This window comes from Lagopus muta, chromosome 6 (assembly GCF_023343835.1).
Source record: "Lagopus muta isolate bLagMut1 chromosome 6, bLagMut1 primary, whole genome shotgun sequence".
Taxonomy (NCBI): domain Eukaryota; kingdom Metazoa; phylum Chordata; class Aves; order Galliformes; family Phasianidae; genus Lagopus; species Lagopus muta.
The window spans coordinates 14,681,206-14,700,609 of record NC_064438.1 but is presented as its reverse complement, the minus strand read 5'-3'; the positions used below and the strand labels follow the sequence as shown (position 1 = coordinate 14,700,609).

General features: G+C 43.8%; 1 protein-coding gene across 1 annotated transcript in view; it reads left to right on the top strand.

The window, feature by feature from the left end:
* MUC5AC (mucin 5AC, oligomeric mucus/gel-forming) overlaps positions 1-18,778 on the top strand; it is a 50,230-nt gene extending 31,452 nt beyond the window's left edge. The window contains 21 exon segments of the mRNA XM_048948242.1: positions 1-2,008; positions 2,067-2,086; positions 2,089-6,910; positions 7,640-7,842; positions 8,295-8,469; positions 8,622-8,872; positions 9,187-9,370; positions 9,673-9,871; positions 10,848-11,026; positions 11,270-11,339; positions 11,637-11,737; positions 12,097-12,128; positions 12,443-12,620; positions 13,312-13,416; positions 13,597-13,631; positions 13,997-14,119; positions 14,229-14,327; positions 15,029-15,157; positions 15,962-16,019; positions 16,653-16,755; positions 17,379-18,778. Of these exon segments, the coding sequence (XP_048804199.1) occupies positions 1-2,008; positions 2,067-2,086; positions 2,089-6,910; positions 7,640-7,842; positions 8,295-8,469; positions 8,622-8,872; positions 9,187-9,370; positions 9,673-9,871; positions 10,848-11,026; positions 11,270-11,339; positions 11,637-11,737; positions 12,097-12,128; positions 12,443-12,620; positions 13,312-13,416; positions 13,597-13,631; positions 13,997-14,119; positions 14,229-14,327; positions 15,029-15,157; positions 15,962-16,019; positions 16,653-16,755; positions 17,379-17,583 (9,279 nt within the window). The 3' untranslated portion in view covers positions 17,584-18,778.
* Positions 18,779-19,404: the final 626 nt, after the last annotated feature.

The following is a 19,404-nucleotide window of genomic DNA, read 5'->3' as shown; positions in this document are numbered from 1 at the left end:
GGCACCTCCTCCCCTACGTCCTTCATCACCGTCACAACCTCCACCTCCACCGCTACGCCCTCCACAACGGGAACAACACCAACAACCACCACCAGCACCCTCTCGCCCACCCCTACTCTCATCTCCTCTACCAGCTCCCCCTCCACCACGCAATACACCACCTCCTGCGAACCTGAACTCTGCTCCTGGACGGACTGGTTTGACGTTGACTTCCCCTCCTCGGGGACAAGCCAGGGAGACTTCGAAACCTACCAGCACATCCGCGCTGCCGGGAAGGAAGTCTGTCAACAGCCAAAAGAAATTGAGTGCCAGGCCGAGGACTACCCCGACATTTCCATCGAACAAGTCGGACAGGTTGTGCAGTGTGACGTTCACTACGGACTGGTGTGCAGGAACCAGGACCAGCAGGGCAGCTTTAAGATGTGCCTCAACTACAGGATCCGTGTCCTCTGCTGCCGGTCTAACCCCAACTGCGTACACACCATCACTCCTACCACCAGTCCCACCACCTCCATCTCCACAGGCACCTCCTCCCCTACGTCCTTCATCACCGTCACAACCTCCACCTCCACCGCTACGCCCTCCACAACGGGAACAACACCAACAACCACCACCAGCACCCTCTCGCCCACCCCTACTCTCATCTCCTCTACCAGCTCCCCCTCCACCACGCAATACACCACCTCCTGCGAACCTGAACTCTGCTCCTGGACGGACTGGTTTGACGTTGACTTCCCCTCCTCGGGGACAAGCCAGGGAGACTTCGAAACCTACCAGAACATCCGCGCTGCCGGGAAGGAAGTCTGTCAACAGCCAAAACAAATTGAGTGCCAGGCCGAGGACTACCCCGACATTTCCATCGAACAAGTCGGACAGGTTGTGCAGTGTGACGTTCACTACGGACTGGTGTGCAGGAACCAGGACCAGCAGGGCAGCTTTAAGATGTGCCTCAACTACAGGATCCGTGTCCTCTGCTGCTGGTCTAACCCCAACTGCGTACACACCATCACTCCTACCACCAGTCCCACCACCTCCATCTCCACAGGCACCTCCTCCCCTACGTCCTTCATCACCGTCACAACCTCCACCTCCACCGCTCTGCCCTCCATAACGGCAACAACACCAACAACCACCACCAGCACCCTCTCGCCCACCCCTACTCTCATCTCCTCTACCAGCTCCCCCTCCACCACGCAATACACCACCTCCTGCGAACCTGAACTCTGCTCCTGGACGGACTGGTTTGACGTTGACTTCCCCTCCTCGGGGACAAGCCAGGGAGACTTCGAAACCTACCAGAACATCCGCGCTGCCGGGAAGGAAGTCTGTCAACAGCCAAAACAAATTGAGTGCCAGGCCGAGGACTACCCCGACATTTCCATCGAACAAGTCGGACAGGTTGTGCAGTGTGACGTTCACTACGGACTGGTGTGCAGGAACCAGGACCAGCAGGGCAGCTTTAAGATGTGCCTCAACTACAGGATCCGTGTCCTCTGCTGCCGGTCTAACCCCAACTGCGTACACACCATCACTCCTACCACCAGTCCCACCACCTCCATCTCCACAGGCACCTCCTCCCCTACGTCCTTCATCACCGTCACAACCTCCACCTCCACCGCTACGCCCTCCACAACGGGAACAACACCAACGACCACCACCAGCACCCTCTCGCCCACCCCTACTCTCATCTCCTCTACCAGCTCCCCCTCCACCACGCAATACACCACCTCCTGCGAACCTGAACTCTGCTCCTGGACGGACTGGTTTGACGTTGACTTCCCCTCCTCGGGGACAAGCCAGGGAGACTTCGAAACCTACCAGCACATCCGCGCTGCCGGGAAGGAAGTCTGTCAACAGCCAAAACAAATTGAGTGCCAGGCCGAGGACTACCCTGACATTTCCATCGAACAAGTCGGACAGGTTGTGCAGTGTGACGTTCACTACGGACTGGTGTGCAGGAACCAGGACCAGCAGGGCAGCTTTAAGATGTGCCTCAACTACAGGATCCGTGTCCTCTGCTGCCGGTCTAACCCCAACTGCGTACACACCATCACTCCTACCACCAGTCCCACCACCTCCATCTCCACAGGCACCTCCTCCCCTACGTCCTTCATCACCGTCACAACCTCCACCTCCACCGCTACGCCCTCCACAACGGGAACAACACCAACAACCACCACCAGCACCCTCTCGCCCACCCCTACTCTCATCTCCTCTACCAGCTCCCCCTCCACCACGCAATACACCACCTCCTGCGAACCTGAACTCTGCTCCTGGACGGACTGGTTTGACGTTGACTTCCCCTCCTCGGGGACAAGCCAGGGAGACTTCGAAACCTACCAGAACATCCGCGCTGCCGGGAAGGAAGTCTGTCAACAGCCAAAACAAATTGAGTGCCAGGCCGAGGACTACCCCGACATTTCCATCGAACAAGTCGGACAGGTTGTGCAGTGTGACGTTCACTACGGACTGGTGTGCAGGAACCAGGACCAGCAGGGCAGCTTTAAGATGTGCCTCAACTACAGGATCCGTGTCCTCTGCTGCCGGTCTAACCCCAACTGCGTACACACCATCACTCCTACCACCAGTCCCACCACCTCCATCTCCACAGGCACCTCCTCCCCTACGTCCTTCATCACCGTCACAACCTCCACCTCCACCGCTACGCCCTCCACAACGGGAACAACACCAACAACCACCACCAGCACCCTCTCGCCCACCCCTACTCTCATCTCCTCTACCAGCTCCCCCTCCACCACGCAATACACCACCTCCTGCGAACCTGAACTCTGCTCCTGGACGGACTGGTTTGACGTTGACTTCCCCTCCTCGGGGACAAGCCAGGGAGACTTTGAAACCTACCAGAACATCCGCGCTGCCGGGAAGGAAGTCTGTCAACAGCCAAAACAAATTGAGTGCCAGGCCGAGGACTACCCCGACATTTCCATCAAACAAGTCGGACAGGTTGTGCAGTGTGACGTTCACTACGGACTGGTGTGCAGGAACCAGGACCAGCAGGGCAGCTTTAAGATGTGCCTCAACTACAGGATCCGTGTCCTCTGCTGCCGGTCTAACCCCAACTGCGTACACACCATCACTCCTACCACCAGTCACACCACCTCCATCTCCACAGGCACCTCCTCCCCTACGTCCTTCATCACCGTCACAACCTCCACCTCCACCGCTCTGCCCTCCATAACGGCAACAACACCAACAACCACCACCAGCACCCTCTCGCCCACCCCTACTCTCATCTCCTCTACCAGCTCCCCCTCCACCACGCAATACACCACCTCCTGCGAACCTGAACTCTGCTCCTGGACGGACTGGTTTGACGTTGACTTCCCCTCCTCGGGGACAAGCCAGGGAGACTTCGAAACCTACCAGCACATCCGCGCTGCCGGGAAGGAAGTCTGTCAACAGCCAAAACAAATTGAGTGCCAGGCCGAGGACTACCCTGACATTTCCATCGAACAAGTCGGACAGGATGTGCAGTGTGACGTTCACTACGGACTGGTGTGCAGGAACCAGGACCAGCAGGGCAGCTTTAAGATGTGCCTCAACTACAGGATCCGTGTCCTCTGCTGCCGGTCTAACCCCAACTGCGTACACACCATCACTCCTACCACCAGTCCCACCACCTCCATCTCCACAGGCACCTCCTCCCCTACGTCCTTCATCACCGTCACAACCTCCACCTCCACCGCTACGCCCTCCACAACGGGAACAACACCAACAACCACCACCAGCACCCTCTCGCCCACCCCTACTCTCATCTCCTCTACCAGCTCCCCCTCCACCACGCAATACACCACCTCCTGCGAACCTGAACTCTGCTCCTGGACGGACTGGTTTGACGTTGACTTCCCCTCCTCGGGGACAAGCCAGGGAGACTTCGAAACCTACCAGCACATCCGCGCTGCCGGGAAGGAAGTCTGTCAACAGCCAAAAGAAATTGAGTGCCAGGCCGAGGACTACCCCGACATTTCCATCGAACAAGTCGGACAGGTTGTGCAGTGTGACGTTCACTACGGACTGGTGTGCAGGAACCAGGACCAGCAGGGCAGCTTTAAGATGTGCCTCAACTACAGGATCCGTGTCCTCTGCTGCCAGTCTAACCCCAACTGCGTACACACCATCACTCCTACCACCAGTCCCACCATCTCCATCTCCACAGGCACCTCCTCCCCTACGTCCTTCATCACCGTCACAACCTCCACCTCCACCGCTACGCCCTCCACAACGGGAACAACACCAACAACCACCACCAGCACCCTCTCGCCCACCCCTACTCTCATCTCCTCTACCAGCTCCCCCTCCACCACGCAATACACCACCTCCTGCGAACCTGAACTCTGCTCCTGGACGGACTGGTTTGACGTTGACTTCCCCTCCTCGGGGACAAGCCAGGGAGACTTCGAAACCTACCAGCACATCCGCGCTGCCGGGAAGGAAGTCTGTCAACAGCCAAAAGAAATTGAGTGCCAGGCCGAGGACTACCCCGACATTTCCATCAAACAAGTCGGACAGGTTGTGCAGTGTGACGTTCACTACGGACTGGTGTGCAGGAACCAGGACCAGCAGGGCAGCTTTAAGATGTGCCTCAACTACAGGATCCGTGTCCTCTGCTGCCGGTCTAACCCCAACTGCGTACACACCATCACTCCTACCACCAGTCCCACCACCTCCATCTCCACAGGCACCTCCTCCCCTACGTCCTTCATCACCGTCACAACCTCCACCTCCACCGCTACGCCCTCCACAACGGGAACAACACCAACAACCACCACCAGCACCCTCTCGCCCACCCCTACTCTCATCTCCTCTACCAGCTCCCCCTCCACCACGCAATACACCACCTCCTGCGAACCTGAACTCTGCTCCTGGACGGACTGGTTTGACGTTGACTTCCCCTCCTCGGGGACAAGCCAGGGAGACTTCGAAACCTACCAGCACATCCGCGCTGCCGGGAAGGAAGTCTGTCAACAGCCAAAAGAAATTGAGTGCCAGGCCGAGGACTACCCCGACATTTCCATCGAACAAGTCGGACAGGTTGTGCAGTGTGACGTTCACTACGGACTGGTGTGCAGGAACCAGGACCAGCAGGGCAGCTTTAAGATGTGCCTCAACTACAGGATCCGTGTCCTCTGCTGCCGGTCTAACCCCAACTGCGTACACACCATCACTCCTACCACCAGTCCCACCACCTCCATCTCCACAGGCACCTCCTCCCCTACGTCCTTCATCACCGTCACAACCTCCACCTCCACCGCTCTGCCCTCCATAACGGCAACAACACCAACAACCACCACCAGCACCCTCTCGCCCACCCCTACTCTCATCTCCTCTACCAGCTCCCCCTCCACCACGCAATACACCACCTCCTGCGAACCTGAACTCTGCTCCTGGACGGACTGGTTTGACGTTGACTTCCCCTCCTCGGGGACAAGCCAGGGAGACTTCGAAACCTACCAGCACATCCGCGCTGCCGGGAAGGAAGTCTGTCAACAGCCAAAACAAATTGAGTGCCAGGCCGAGGACTACCCCGACATTTCCATCGAACAAGTCGGACAGGTTGTGCAGTGTGACGTTCACTACGGACTGGTGTGCAGGAACCAGGACCAGCAGGGCAGCTTTAAGATGTGCCTCAACTACAGGATCCGTGTCCTCTGCTGCCGGTCTAACCCCAACTGCGTATACACCATCACTCCTACCACCAGTCCCACCAGCTCCATCTCAACAGGCACCTCCTCCCCTACGTCCTTCATCACCGTCACAACCTCCACCTCCACCGCTACGCCCTCCACAACGGGAACAACACCAACAACCACCACCAGCACCCTCTCGCCCACCCCTACTCTCATCTCCTCTACCAGCTCCCCCTCCACCACGCAATACACCACCTCCTGCGAACCTGAACTCTGCTCCTGGACGGACTGGTTTGACGTTGACTTCCCCTCCTCGGGGACAAGCCAGGGAGACTTCGAAACCTACCAGCACATCCGCGCTGCCGGGAAGGAAGTCTGTCAACAGCCAAAAGAAATTGAGTGCCAGGCCGAGGACTACCCCGACATTTCCATCGAACAAGTCGGACAGGTTGTGCAGTGTGACGTTCACTACGGACTGGTGTGCAGGAACCAGGACCAGCAGGGCAGCTTTAAGATGTGCCTCAACTACAGGATCCGTGTCCTCTGCTGCCGGTCTAACCCCAACTGCGTACACACCATCACTCCTACCACCAGTCCCACCACCTCCATCTCCACAGGCACCTCCTCCCCTACGTCCTTCATCACCGTCACAACCTCCACCTCCACCGCTACGCCCTCCACAACGGGAACAACACCAACAACCACCACCAGCACCCTCTCGCCCACCCCTACTCTCATCTCCTCTACCAGCTCCCCCTCCACCACGCAATACACCACCTCCTGCGAACCTGAACTCTGCTCCTGGACGGACTGGTTTGACGTTGACTTCCCCCCCTCGGGGACAAGCCAGGGAGACTTCGAAACCTACCAGCACATCCGCGCTGCCGGGAAGGAAGTCTGTCAACAGCCAAAACAAATTGAGTGCCAGGCCGAGGACTACCCTGACATTTCCATCGAACAAGTCGGACAGGTTGTGCAGTGTGACGTTCACTACGGACTGGTGTGCAGGAACCAGGACCAGCAGGGCAGCTTTAAGATGTGCCTCAACTACAGGATCCGTGTCCTCTGCTGCCGGTCTAACCCCAACTGCGTACACACCATCACTCCTACCACCAGTCCCACCACCTCCATCTCCACAGGCACCTCCTCCCCTACGTCCTTCATCACCGTCACATCTTCCACATTTTCCACCAGTTTCAGCACCCGTACTTCTATATCAACATCATGTTTCTGTAAAATTGGATTCAACATTTATTCACCTGGTGGGTTCTAGTAATTTTTTCAGTTTCAATATGTCTTCTCATTTGTGGTATTTAAATTATTGTTGTTTGTATTCATTTTGATTTTTGTTTTTATAATTTCAGCGTGTGTTTCTTTCTGTTTTCTATTAATGTGACATACTCATGACGATTACACAATCTTTCAGTATCTTTCTCCACTTCAGAGGTATTGTGGAAATTCCAGATATAAACACCTGATCTTTAGTTTCGAGCAATGTTTGTTAATAATGGTTAGGTACTGAATAGATATTCTGTGACAAATATCATAAACTTAACAACTGATACCCCATCAAATTTTTCATCACCACCTGAGAAGGTCCTATATCCTGACCCTTGGCAACAGTTGCACTTTTCCCCATTTCTTCCTATTTTCATGGTTCTGTATGGTGTCATACAGCATTAAACACCCCTTTGCTCAGTTGGGACCAGCCTGTCTGGTTTTATCATTTCATAATTTCTTCTGCAACCCTATTCTTCTCATTAGCAGGGCAGTGGAGAATGCTGAGGAATTATTAACTTAGTATAAGTACTGCCCAGCAGCAACAGTATTTTCATCCTAAATCTGAAAGACTGAAACATCGCAGTTTATTTGTAAAAATTTCTCTACCACATCAGTTTAAACCAGGACACTTCAAAATGTAATGCGTTGATCAATTTTGAAGAATTTTCATTTTTTCTCTTTATTTGACTGTATTTTTTCCCCTTTTTCAGGTGAACTGATTTACAGCACAATGGATAGTGATGGATGTAGATTTTATGCTAGGTGTAGTGAAAAATGTACAGTTGAACGCTACACTGGAGACTGTAATTTTACTACTCCATTAACCACTACATCTCCTCAGACGCCTACCATAATAACAACACATCCAATTCTTCCTCCGGGTTGTGTTTCTGGTACTCACCCTCCCCTACAGGTACATTGATTCCGCGTTATGATTATTTAAATAACATCAGTGTTAGTTTTATACCAGAAAGGTGTAAGAAAGAAACAGTTGCCAATCTTATATATTTTGGTTGTCAGAATAACTCTTATTACCAGTCAATATATGGCATAAGATTTCTATGCATCTTTTTCCCTTTTTTTTCTTTTTTTTTTTTTTTTTTTTTTTTTGTAAACTAAGAAAGAAAAGTACAACAATTTTTTGTTATCATTTTGCAGCTAGTTAAACATGCTTTTTAATGCACAGCATCGTATACGTAACAAACCTTCTCAATGAAATAAAAAAGCACGTTTTCTATTGCTTTTTGATTCTTCACTGAGCAGAAAAATCAAAGCTAGTATAGAGGGTTACATCTCATAACAATATTAGTAAAATTCATACCTGTTTGCAAATTTCTGTGACAGCAATTTTTGTTCATTTTGCAGCCTGGCCAGAGATTCAAATTATCCAACTGTACAGAACTCATCTGTGAGGGAAACAACAAAGTTATAGTAAACCAAACAGTATGTCCACCTATAAAGGAAATTACCTGTGCAAACAAATACCCAGCAGTATTGGTACCTGATGAAAATGGATGCTGTTACCACTATGAGTGTCAATGTAAGTGTAGATTAAGGACTAAAATTTTCAAAAATAAGCAAAAGTTTGCACAGAATATAAGGGAATTATGTTTTCCCAAGGTTGCATTTGAAATTGTAGTATGTTCTTCTATATTTACTTTCATGTTAACACAAATATTTTCTCTATGCCAGGTGTCTGCAGTGGATGGGGTGATCCTCATTATATTACTTTTGATGGAACCTACTATACTTTCCTTGAAAATTGCACTTATGTTCTGGTGAAACAGATTGTGCCTAAATACGACAACTTCCGTGTTCACATTGAGAATTACTACTGTGATTCAAAAGATGGACTTTCCTGTCCTAAATCCATTATTATTTTCTACAAATCTGCAACAGTGAAGCTGACCCGTGAACTCCTGAACGGTGTGATGACAAATGTGGTAAAATAAATTTATTTTTACTTCTCTGTTACTGAAAAAGAGAAATAAGGTCCACAGGCCTTACAGTTTCTCACTTGAAATACAGTTTGTTAGAATATCAGATTATAAAGGTGAGAATTGTATGTAGTTACAACAAAACAAACAGGAGTTGGATGTGATGCACAACAATACCAAGTTACGTATGATTATGAAGATTAGAAAATACATTATCATTTAATACATTAAAACAATCAGACAGAAGCAGAAGTTTATTCTGAAGTTGTGTTTTGTTTTCTTTGTTTGTTTGTTTTTTGTTTTTTAAACTCTGCGTTCAGATGTACTTCAACAATAAGATTGTCCAACCAGGCTTTCACAAAGATGGCATTTATTTCTCCACACTTGGAATCAATATGATTGTAGAAATACCAGAAATTGGTGCAACCATCACCTTCAGTGGGCTGATCTTTTCTGTGAAACTCCCATACAGCAAATTTGGCAACAATACTGAAGGACAGTGTGGTAAGACAGATGTACTAATCATATTTTGCCCATCCTCCATAGCTATAGTTACCCACTTTGGCTATGCAAGATCATGATAGGCATACACATTTTGAAGTGTTTTCTGATGTCAGATTTGGGTTTTGGATTTTGACTGCTTTTTTCCTAAACTAAATTAAAACTCATACGACTGTAAAGAATCCTTGTGAAGTAGAGAATTTCATGAGCACATCACATGTAAACGTAGTATCAGCACACTAATGTACTGTGCATCACCGATGTGGCATATGAAGCTAACATACCTTGTCTCTGTTATCTTCCAGGAACATGTACAAATAACAAAAGAGATGAATGTCGCTTGCCAAGTGGTAAGATCATTTCTTCCTGTCCCCAAATGGCTCATCACTGGCTTGTTGGTAATGACACATCATGCACTGGAGTACCACCACCATCAATAGTAACCACACCTCCTGCAAGGCCACAGTGTCATGTTCCTGAACTCTGCAAGCTTATCATAAGCAAGTAAGAAAAAAAAGAAACAACCAAAATTGACTTGCTCTTTCTATACAGAAATGTTTCAGTATTGTATGAAATGGTATGAACTACAGTCCTATCATGGGATCATTGCTGAAAACATCAACCTAATATAAGGATATATACAATAAAAGTCCTTTGATAAAGAAACTGCTTTTCTTTAAGGACTTGTATCGCAAAGATAGCTGAGCAAGAATTAGAAAATGAAGGAGACAGCAAGCACTAAAGTCCATACACCCTGGGTTGTTACCACATACATTTCTGTTATCTTTTTCCTTCTCTGCTTTCTAGGGTATGCTTACTCATTCTTAGTCACGCTATTAAAAGAAAGATGAAAATTTACATGTGAAGTGGTCCCTTAGTCCTGAAGGGAAAGAATTTGGTTACCAACCAGAAAAACAGAACAGACAGAAATGTCTTAGCCAAAGTGTCTTCACTCTTAGCACATTTTATGCAAAACATCGAATTTAAAAAAAAAAAACAAAAAAAACCCAGCATCAACAAAGGCTGTTTTTTATACTTGTGTGAACTCTAGCAAAAGTTTTTTTTCAGCTGTGTCATTCATACAGACCCTCATCTGCATGCTTGCTGTAATGTCTAATAAGTTGCAAGCTATTCTATCCGATTTTTCTGTTCCTTGAGTACTTACAGCATTCTTTTTCCATCTATCTGACGCAATTGCCTTCTTCAAGAAATTTCTAGTGTCAGACTGATAAAACACTGTGTACACTTACATAAATATTATACCCACAAGCCTCTTTAGAAAAGAATAGAGCTTCAATTTCCTAGTCTTTCCATTCCTGAATCTATCTCCCACAGTAGTGGCCATTCATATGGTTAACTCTCTTTCTCATAATACATTCCTTTTGAAGCAGAGAGTAACATGCCATTAACTGGGAAAATGCCACGTGTGATCAGATTTTATATAATAACCAGTTTCTTCTGGTTTCTTTTCTGTCTGTAGAGTTTTTGCAGAATGCCATGACGTGATACCTCCAGAACCATTTTACAAAGGATGTGTTTTTGATGGATGTCGCATAACTGATGAATCCATGCAGTGTTCCAGTTTGGAGATATATGCTACAGAGTGTGCTGCTAGAGGTGTCTGCATTGACTGGAGAGGAAAGACAAACAATACGTGTCGTAAGTATTGCAGGACTCAAAAATGTACGAGTAAACCAGTAGTAGTTAGGATTTTATTGAGTAAGTATATGTTGCATCTTACATTTGACTATAGCATTTTACCTACAAAAATACAGAAATATCCTTACTGTCAGAAACCCCCGATGTAGACAGTAAAGATAAAGTCACTTTTCTTTATATCTAGTAGATATATCACAATATCTTCTATCAGTTTTTGATCATTTTTCATCTTTTGTCATACAGCATACAACTGTCCAGCAAACATGGTATACAAGCCATGTGAGTCCATTAATTCTGCTACGTGCAGCCAAAGGTATGGAAAGACCAAACAAATGTTTATCTTTTTTTTTCCTTCTGTTTTTAACTACTTTCCTTACAAAATATAACTATTTCATAATTAAATCTCATGAATTTTCATTGTTTATTCAAAATTCATAGATATCAGTCATTGCTATAAATATGTACTTCCAGTTCCATTCAGCAAAATGCAAATTCATTCGTCTCCCTTGTATCTGACACAACGACCTTCTTTACACACCTCTCTCCAGCTTCACTGCAAAAACATGGCACTCAAAAACACATACATATATATATGTTCCTCTCACTCCAGCTTTGTTGACCGTCCTGGCTATGGAGTAACTGAAGGTTGTTTCTGTCCTGAAGGAAAGACACTCTTGAGTGAAGACAGCAACATTTGTGTCTCTGAATGCTGTAAGTACTCTGTAACTAGTTTGGGGAATGGAGATCTGGATTGTTAAAGAGGAGACCCGATTAACAATGGCAGGAGACTTGTCATCTTTTACATAGTCAGATCATGGGCAGATCAACTTTTTTAGGCTCCTTTAGTCTCTAAAAACATAATAATAAAAAACAGTAGTTTTTCCCCATCTTCCTTACTTACATGAGACTAGGCAAAATGGAAGAAATCTATCATTTCATATTAACTAGTCTGTATGTTCATTTTCTGGCTAGATTTATGTTCATGGTGTTTTTATTTCAAACTGCACAAACTTACTCCTTCTGTCAGTAGTCAGTGGTATAAATCCCCATTATTTTTATTTTTTTTTCAGCTTGTAGAGAGCCAAATGGAGTATTCAGATGGGTGAGTATCGCTATCAAAATTACATCAAAGTAATTTATCAAATACAAGCAGCTGAAGCAAGAGGACATTTGTTGTTTGGTGTTTCACAAGAGCAAACCAACATCCTCAGAACTGTCAGTGGTCTCTAGCATCTTCTCCTAATTTGTTTCACTTTAAGGGTTTCTTAACAAATCTAAAAATACGAGGACCACGAAAAGATGGTTGATGTAATTGATGTAATTAGCTAGTTAGCAATAACTGTATTTATGAATAAAACATTTAGAAGTTAAAAAAAATTGTTTATTTTATTTATTTTTCATTTTCTTTTTGTATAGCCAGGAGAAAAATGGACAAAAAATTGCCAGGAATGTGTCTGTGACAGATCTACTCTCAGAGTGCATTGTACAAAATACGAATGTCCTCTGTCACAGCAAGTATCTTGTTCTGAACCAGGATACATGCCTGTTCAGACACAGATACCAGAAGATCCATGCTGTACCAGGACTGAGTGCTGTAAGTACTGTCTCAGTTCTTTATTGTGAGTAATACACTATACTTGTTTTGGGGATCTACAGCAGTAATTTCTCTTGTTTGTGTTTTTTTTTTTTAATATATAGTTTACATTGATCTTATAACTTTTCTCCCTCATACAGCTTTTTAAAGCCTTGCTGCAAAGCATCTACTAGATTCTTGAAAAGAACAAATTTAAAGATTAATCAATTTTACACTCATAGACAAAGGAAAGTAGCTGTAAATTTGTAATTTAATGTTTGAAAGGAAAAAAAAGAAAACCTGTAGCACTGCCACCACCTGAAACAACAATCAAAAGCTATTCAGTATCTCTTATTTTTCAAAGACCAGCATAAATATTTTATCTAATCTTAATACATCTCTTGAACTTTTAAGAATTGTTCAAGAGACTGTCTGAAACTCAGAGAGCCATCAGATTTTCTGATTATTTTATCTTTGGAAATATGTCTTTTCAAGCAATCATCACTCTATTCTTCTCAGCCAATGCTTTGCTTTGCAAAGGTTAGAAAAGCTCTTTCACTTTAAAATTAGATGGGCAAATATACTGAAATAGTTATTAAATCAACTTGTTTTTACTTAAAACACTGTATTTGCCTCACTGGAAAACTTCTGAAGTTCATGCCAAACAAAATTTAAAAATTCATAATTTGCTGTCTTCTTTTACATTACACAGACTGCAATACGAGCCTCTGCCCTGAGGTCACACAACAATGCTTAGAGGGACAGGAAGTAATTACAGTAACACAGCCTGGAAAATGCTGCCCTACCTTTGAATGCAGTAAGTGCCATGCAACTTTTTCAACGTGTTAGTCAGAGCTATGAATACAAAATCCTTAAAAGAAAAAGATGTAATTAATCAACGTTGTCACGTTGGGCCAAAAAAGTAGGAGTTTCTTCACATACTTCAGCTTCTTAAATTTTATACCTTGGTGACACTATCTTTCTTCCTTCTTTCCAGGACATGGCTGTGTAGTCAATGAAACCTACTATGCGGTAAGTACACAGAGTAACTCACTATAAAAATACAACTTCACATAGATTCACAATGAAACGTTTTTGAGACTCCTATTATAGATGCCATTTTGCGAAAAGGACCAAGATACTAATTGAGGTCAGCATATCAGCACCTTTCCTTATATGCAAAAGTATTATCTGCTCACCTGTAACATTAGCATAATTTCCTTTCAAAATGAGAAGCAGCATGGACATAACCAACAATAGAAACTCTGCTTAAACAACCAAAATTGAATTTAAGGGTAGTTTAGCTGATAGATAGTTCAGCCTTGAATTGTCTGTTAGGTACATACTCACAGCAACTTGCTATTACTAATACCGATTTTTCTTCTGTCTTTCCCTAGCCTGGAACTGTGATTCCATCAGGCCCCTGTGAAAGCTGCAGCTGCTCCATATCCTCTTATTCAAGCCATCAGAAGTTTGCTGTCAAGTGCCAGCCTGTTACCTGTGACACCTACTGTCCAGTGGTGAGTGCTACTTTATGGTCAGTAATGCCTACCTTGCTCAGTTCAAACATCTGCCACTTAATCTCAGTGTCCTGGCTCAACAATATTCCCTCTGTTTCTTTCAAAATAGGGTTACAAGTATACAGAGGAACCTGGAAAGTGCTGTGGCACATGCAAGGCTGAAGCCTGCATAGTGGTCATGGAAGACAACACTACACATGTGCTTAAGGTAACTAGCCCTGCTGCAGCTCACCTTTGGTGAACTCTATTTGCCTTTTAACTCTTTCCTTTCCTTGCCTCTATCACATTTACTTGCAGTGTCTTTTCACATATTACAATACTGCTTATTCAGATGAGGAAGGACTGACTCACCTAGCTTGAACAGAACCTTGAGCCATGAGGCTAACTGAAGCTTCTGGAAACAACTGTGATATTGAACAATGGCTTTCAGAGGTCTAAATAGAAAAATATGTGAAAGCAATGCCATCTTATTTGCCTTCAGCAAGAAAACATAGCACCAATTTCGCTCAGTTTTGTCTTTCTATGTATGGAGGCAGCTTCTGCTCCGAATATCCAATCTCAAGTTAGCTGGGAGCTCAAGAACAGAATGAGTTGGTGAAAACACCTGGAATTCTGCCATGTACCTGAACAGGACTAGGCACATCATAAATTCTGACAACAAAACCACTGAAACACAAGTCAGCCTTCACTTAAGCTATGCACACAAAAACCATGACCATAGCCACCTAAAATCACATCCTCTTCACTTGGTTAATGAAAAAGGTCAGTGAGCAACTACTAGCTGCCATTCAAGGACATTATTCAGAATAAGCATGCTGCAGTGCACAGCAATGATGAACACCAGTTGTGTGTTCTCACTTTCAGGCAAGATGCCTTTTATTCACCTTTATTTAATTTAACTACTTTCAGGTTGGAAAATTCTGGAGCCCACCTGGTAATAACTGTACAACTTACACATGTGAAGAATACAATGGTCAGTTCATTACAGTCATATCAAAGAAAAGCTGTCCCGCCTTCAACTCGGATCTCTGTGAACCTGTAAGTACTTGTCTACCAGCTCTCATGTTTGTTTGAAAAGATTGCAGTGATTAGCACCAGTGATAGCAAGATCATGGTATCCCAGAAAAATACCTACAAGGAGCATCACATGGGATATAACTCCGATTTTATCCTCTCTGAAACTGTACCCCCATCAAATTTCACTTTAAAAAAACAAATGAAAATTTAAAATGGCAATATATCCTCACTGAGGAAATAAGATAGCACAGGGCACTAGGGAGAAGGGAAAAGCATAATGCTTTGCATTCCTAAAAGTACCAGGTGTATAGGAGCAAGAATATTACCAGAAAATAATGGGATTTTTATTCCAAAATTATTTAGGCTTATAATTCCATTTTTGGAAACCAATCATTAAGAACAAAGGTGAAGGAAAACAAACTACTTCAGTTCACTTAATACACCTCAGGAAAGATAAAAACCAATCCCAGATATCTATACTGTCAGTAGTTCATTAAATGTTTTACACTGTCTGACATAACCCTTAATCTACACTGATTTTTGTACCTCAAAATATCCCATGTGCACTGCAAGCTTTATTTCTGAATTTTTACTACTGAGCTCCAATGATAACAAAGCAATTCCAGTCCCTTCAGTGTACGCTTCCAAAGAAGTTTTATTAAGTACTGAACTAGTAGTTACGTGCCTTTAATATTTAGATCTGCTTGAAATTAGATTCCATGCCAATACAAAGAACTTTCTGGCACCAGAGAACCCTACAAACCAAGTTTTTATCATGCATATATGAAACCTGAGTTTTTTTTTGTTTTTTTTTTCCCACTCCAGGACAGCATCAGGCTATCAGATGATGGCTGCTGTAGAGTGTGCTCAATCCCAACATCAGGTAAGTGATGGTAATTTGGGGTAAAAGCACAGTATGTGCCTTGTTAGCTGTATTAGTCCAACTTGCATGGCAGGAGCAAGGACAGAAGAGGTGAAAAGCCCAAATCTGGTACCAGTGTTTCCATACCACCTGGTATGAAACAGAACATTTAGAACCACCAGGTGGTATGGAAACAGAACATTTAGGGTCTTTGAAAATACAGATATGGTGAACTTTCCCATTCTGTACTGTTCAATATTAGCCTTTTAGTGAAATAGAGGACTACACCTATTCTCCAACTTGTACAAACACATTCTCTTTAAGGATGATAGTGAAGCTGGTCCTGGGAGATGGGTGTGCACTGAACAGTTGCCATGGCACTGCTCTATATTTCTGCATCCTGCACCAATGCAGCATAAAGGGAATTTTCCACTCAATGTTAAGACAAGTAGCACGACCTATCATTTAGCCATAAGCAATTAAAACAGAAACGCACTGTGACAAAACTTCCTATTTCAGCTCCACGCATCTTAGTTTTCAGCTAAGGATTGTCTATCATATACAAGTATCTGTCTATATATGCATATATTTTAACCTATCTATCTATATATGCATATATTTTAACTATTTTCTCTTGGTTTGTGGCAACATCAGGTTGCAAGAAGCATAACACCACTACTGTCATCAAATACCAAGGATGTGTTTCTGCACCTGTTGAGATGACATACTGTGAAGGCAGCTGTGATGCTTACTCAAGGTAAGTGGTGTAAAAGATGACTGTAATCTCCTGTCTTCTATTTGTTATTATAACAGCAGAAAACACATTGCTAGTGATTTTCTACAATGTCTAACATTCACCAAGCCATCAACTGTTCCCATTACGCTAACCAGAATTTTTAACAGACATGGTGCTACATTAGCTTAATTATCTCAGAACTAACCAGATCTTAACAGACGATTAAGTGACTGGTCCCGAGTTTTGATCTTGCCTCTATAAAAGTGAGGTTATTTGTTTCATACCAGTCTCTCATTTCGGACTGGCTTGATTTGTTATCTGGATTAGTTTTTTTTTGCTTTTCTTTTGTCTTAATGAATTACAGAATTATAGAATGGTTTGAGTTGAAAGAAACCTTTAAAATAATCCAGTTCCAAACCCCCTCCCATGAGAAGGGATGCCTTCCACTAGATCAGAATCAAAAGCTAGGTTTACCCATTTTTACAACGAAGAACAAATTCTGTGTCACCAAACTACTGGAAGAATGGTAATATTAAGACATATCCCCATGCACAACTTCTACTTATATTTAGAAATGTGTGAGAGGGCAGCGATATTTCTCACATAATTTCTGAATATCTCTCTTTTGTTGGTTTTGCAAACAGGTACTCTCAAGAAGCAAACATGATGGAACATAAATGCTCATGTTGCCAGGAAATTCAGACTAGTGTAAGAAAGGTGACTTTGACATGCAGTGATGGAACCTATCTTGATCACTCATACACCTATGTGGACCAATGCAGCTGTGTTGGTGCTGAGTGTGTTCCACAAGACATTGCCGACCAACAACAGCAAACAGGCGAAATATGAGATAAAGAAGAAAAAGGGAACGCAAGAAAAAGGGAACGTCTAAAATTAAAACTAAAGAGAAGCCAAATGAGTTGAACATAGATGAAAACAAACATTTGAAAGAAAGTGTCAAAAGCAGCTACAATTTTTTACGAACAGATTATATTTTCTGCATACAAGCTCAATATGTCTGTCTACACTATGTCAGCTTTCCTTACCATTGTGTCTCATACTGTTTTTCATGACTTTTCTTTACACCTTGAGAGGTACAGTATAAGATCATATACTGTATACAAAACATATACAAAATTTTCATATTTCTTGTTTGTTTGTCTTATGAGAAGTGCTAAACCATAAGATTTAGACCACACAAAGTCTTTTATTAGAATGACATTGTTTTCAAGGCTTTCCTTTCATGGCACAATATAAACTGCACTGGTGCAGAATAAATATTACTCTGCAGAAATCAAGTTTTGCTGGTCATTACATTCGACAACTACTTGACATTATCTGAGATTTCCTTTGATACACTGAACTATTACGGAACATTTCAATTTCAGTTCACTGAGACAGATCAAAAGCTAAAGTCCAAGAAAAAGAAAATTGTACCTCTGTTTTACTTTCTGTTTTGCATTATGGAAAACTTAGATTGCAAAAAGCCATATCTTCTCAAAGCTATAAAATTCAATGTTATAAACAATTTTTAGGGCATTTCCCTATCTATTCTCATGAGAAAGAAAAGAAAGAAAACAAAAGAAGAAAGAAGAAAGAGAGAGAGAAAGATACTATAATGATAAGCTGCTGCATACTACTCTTTGTTTACATAACATCATCAGCATAGAAACTGTATGAAAATTTGGAATTTTTTTTTCCTTTGTGGTTAACTGTTTACAGAAGAAGTATATATATATTTCTATATATATTGCCAATGGGGCATATGAAGGACTTTTGTAAACAAAAGTAATAATAATAATATTATATGTAAATTCTTTCCTAGAAAGCTTTTAAAAAGTTGTACTATTGCTATTTATTTTGTTTTTTTTGGAGAACTGATTTATTGGGCCATTTCTTTCAGAATTAACATTACCCCATTTTTAGTCTTAGTCATATTATCTGGGTGTGGTGTATTTTCTTCTTCCATTTTGTTTTGGAATATTGTTTTATTTTTGTTCTTTATGAAAAAAGTAATGATGATTAATAAATTGTAAGCATTTTACAGCATGTCTCCTCAGTCTTTTCTCTGAAACACTCCCTGCTGGCCCTATAAAATATTTGCTTCCCGCTCTACCACAGTTGTGTTTGAATAGCTCTACAGAATCACAGAATGGTTGAAGTGAGAAAGGACTTCTGGGTCCATCTAGTCCAACCCCCTGCTTGAGCAGGGACATCCAGAACTACGTCCACGTGGCTTTTGAAGATCTCCAAAGAAGGAGAAGTCACAACCTCTCGGGGCAATGTGTGCTTAGGCACTTGCACAGCACAGGAATATCTCCCACTAGAGGGAATCTCTTGTGTTCCAGTTTGTGCCCATTTCCTCTTGTTCTGGTACTGGGCATCACTGAAAATAGCCTAGCTACATTTTCTTTGCAACTTCCATTCAGGTATTTATGGACATTGGTGAGATTCCTTTGAGCCTCATCTTCTCCAGGCTGAATAGTCACAACTCTCTCATCTTCTCCGCATAGGAGAGCTGCTCCAGGCCCTTCAGCATCTTGGTGGCCCTGTGTTGCACTATTTCAAGAATGTCCAGATCTCTCCTGTACCAGAGGGCTCAGAACTGGACGCAACATTCAGTGTGGCCTCACCAAGGCAGAACTGAGGGATAACCTCTCTTGACCTGCT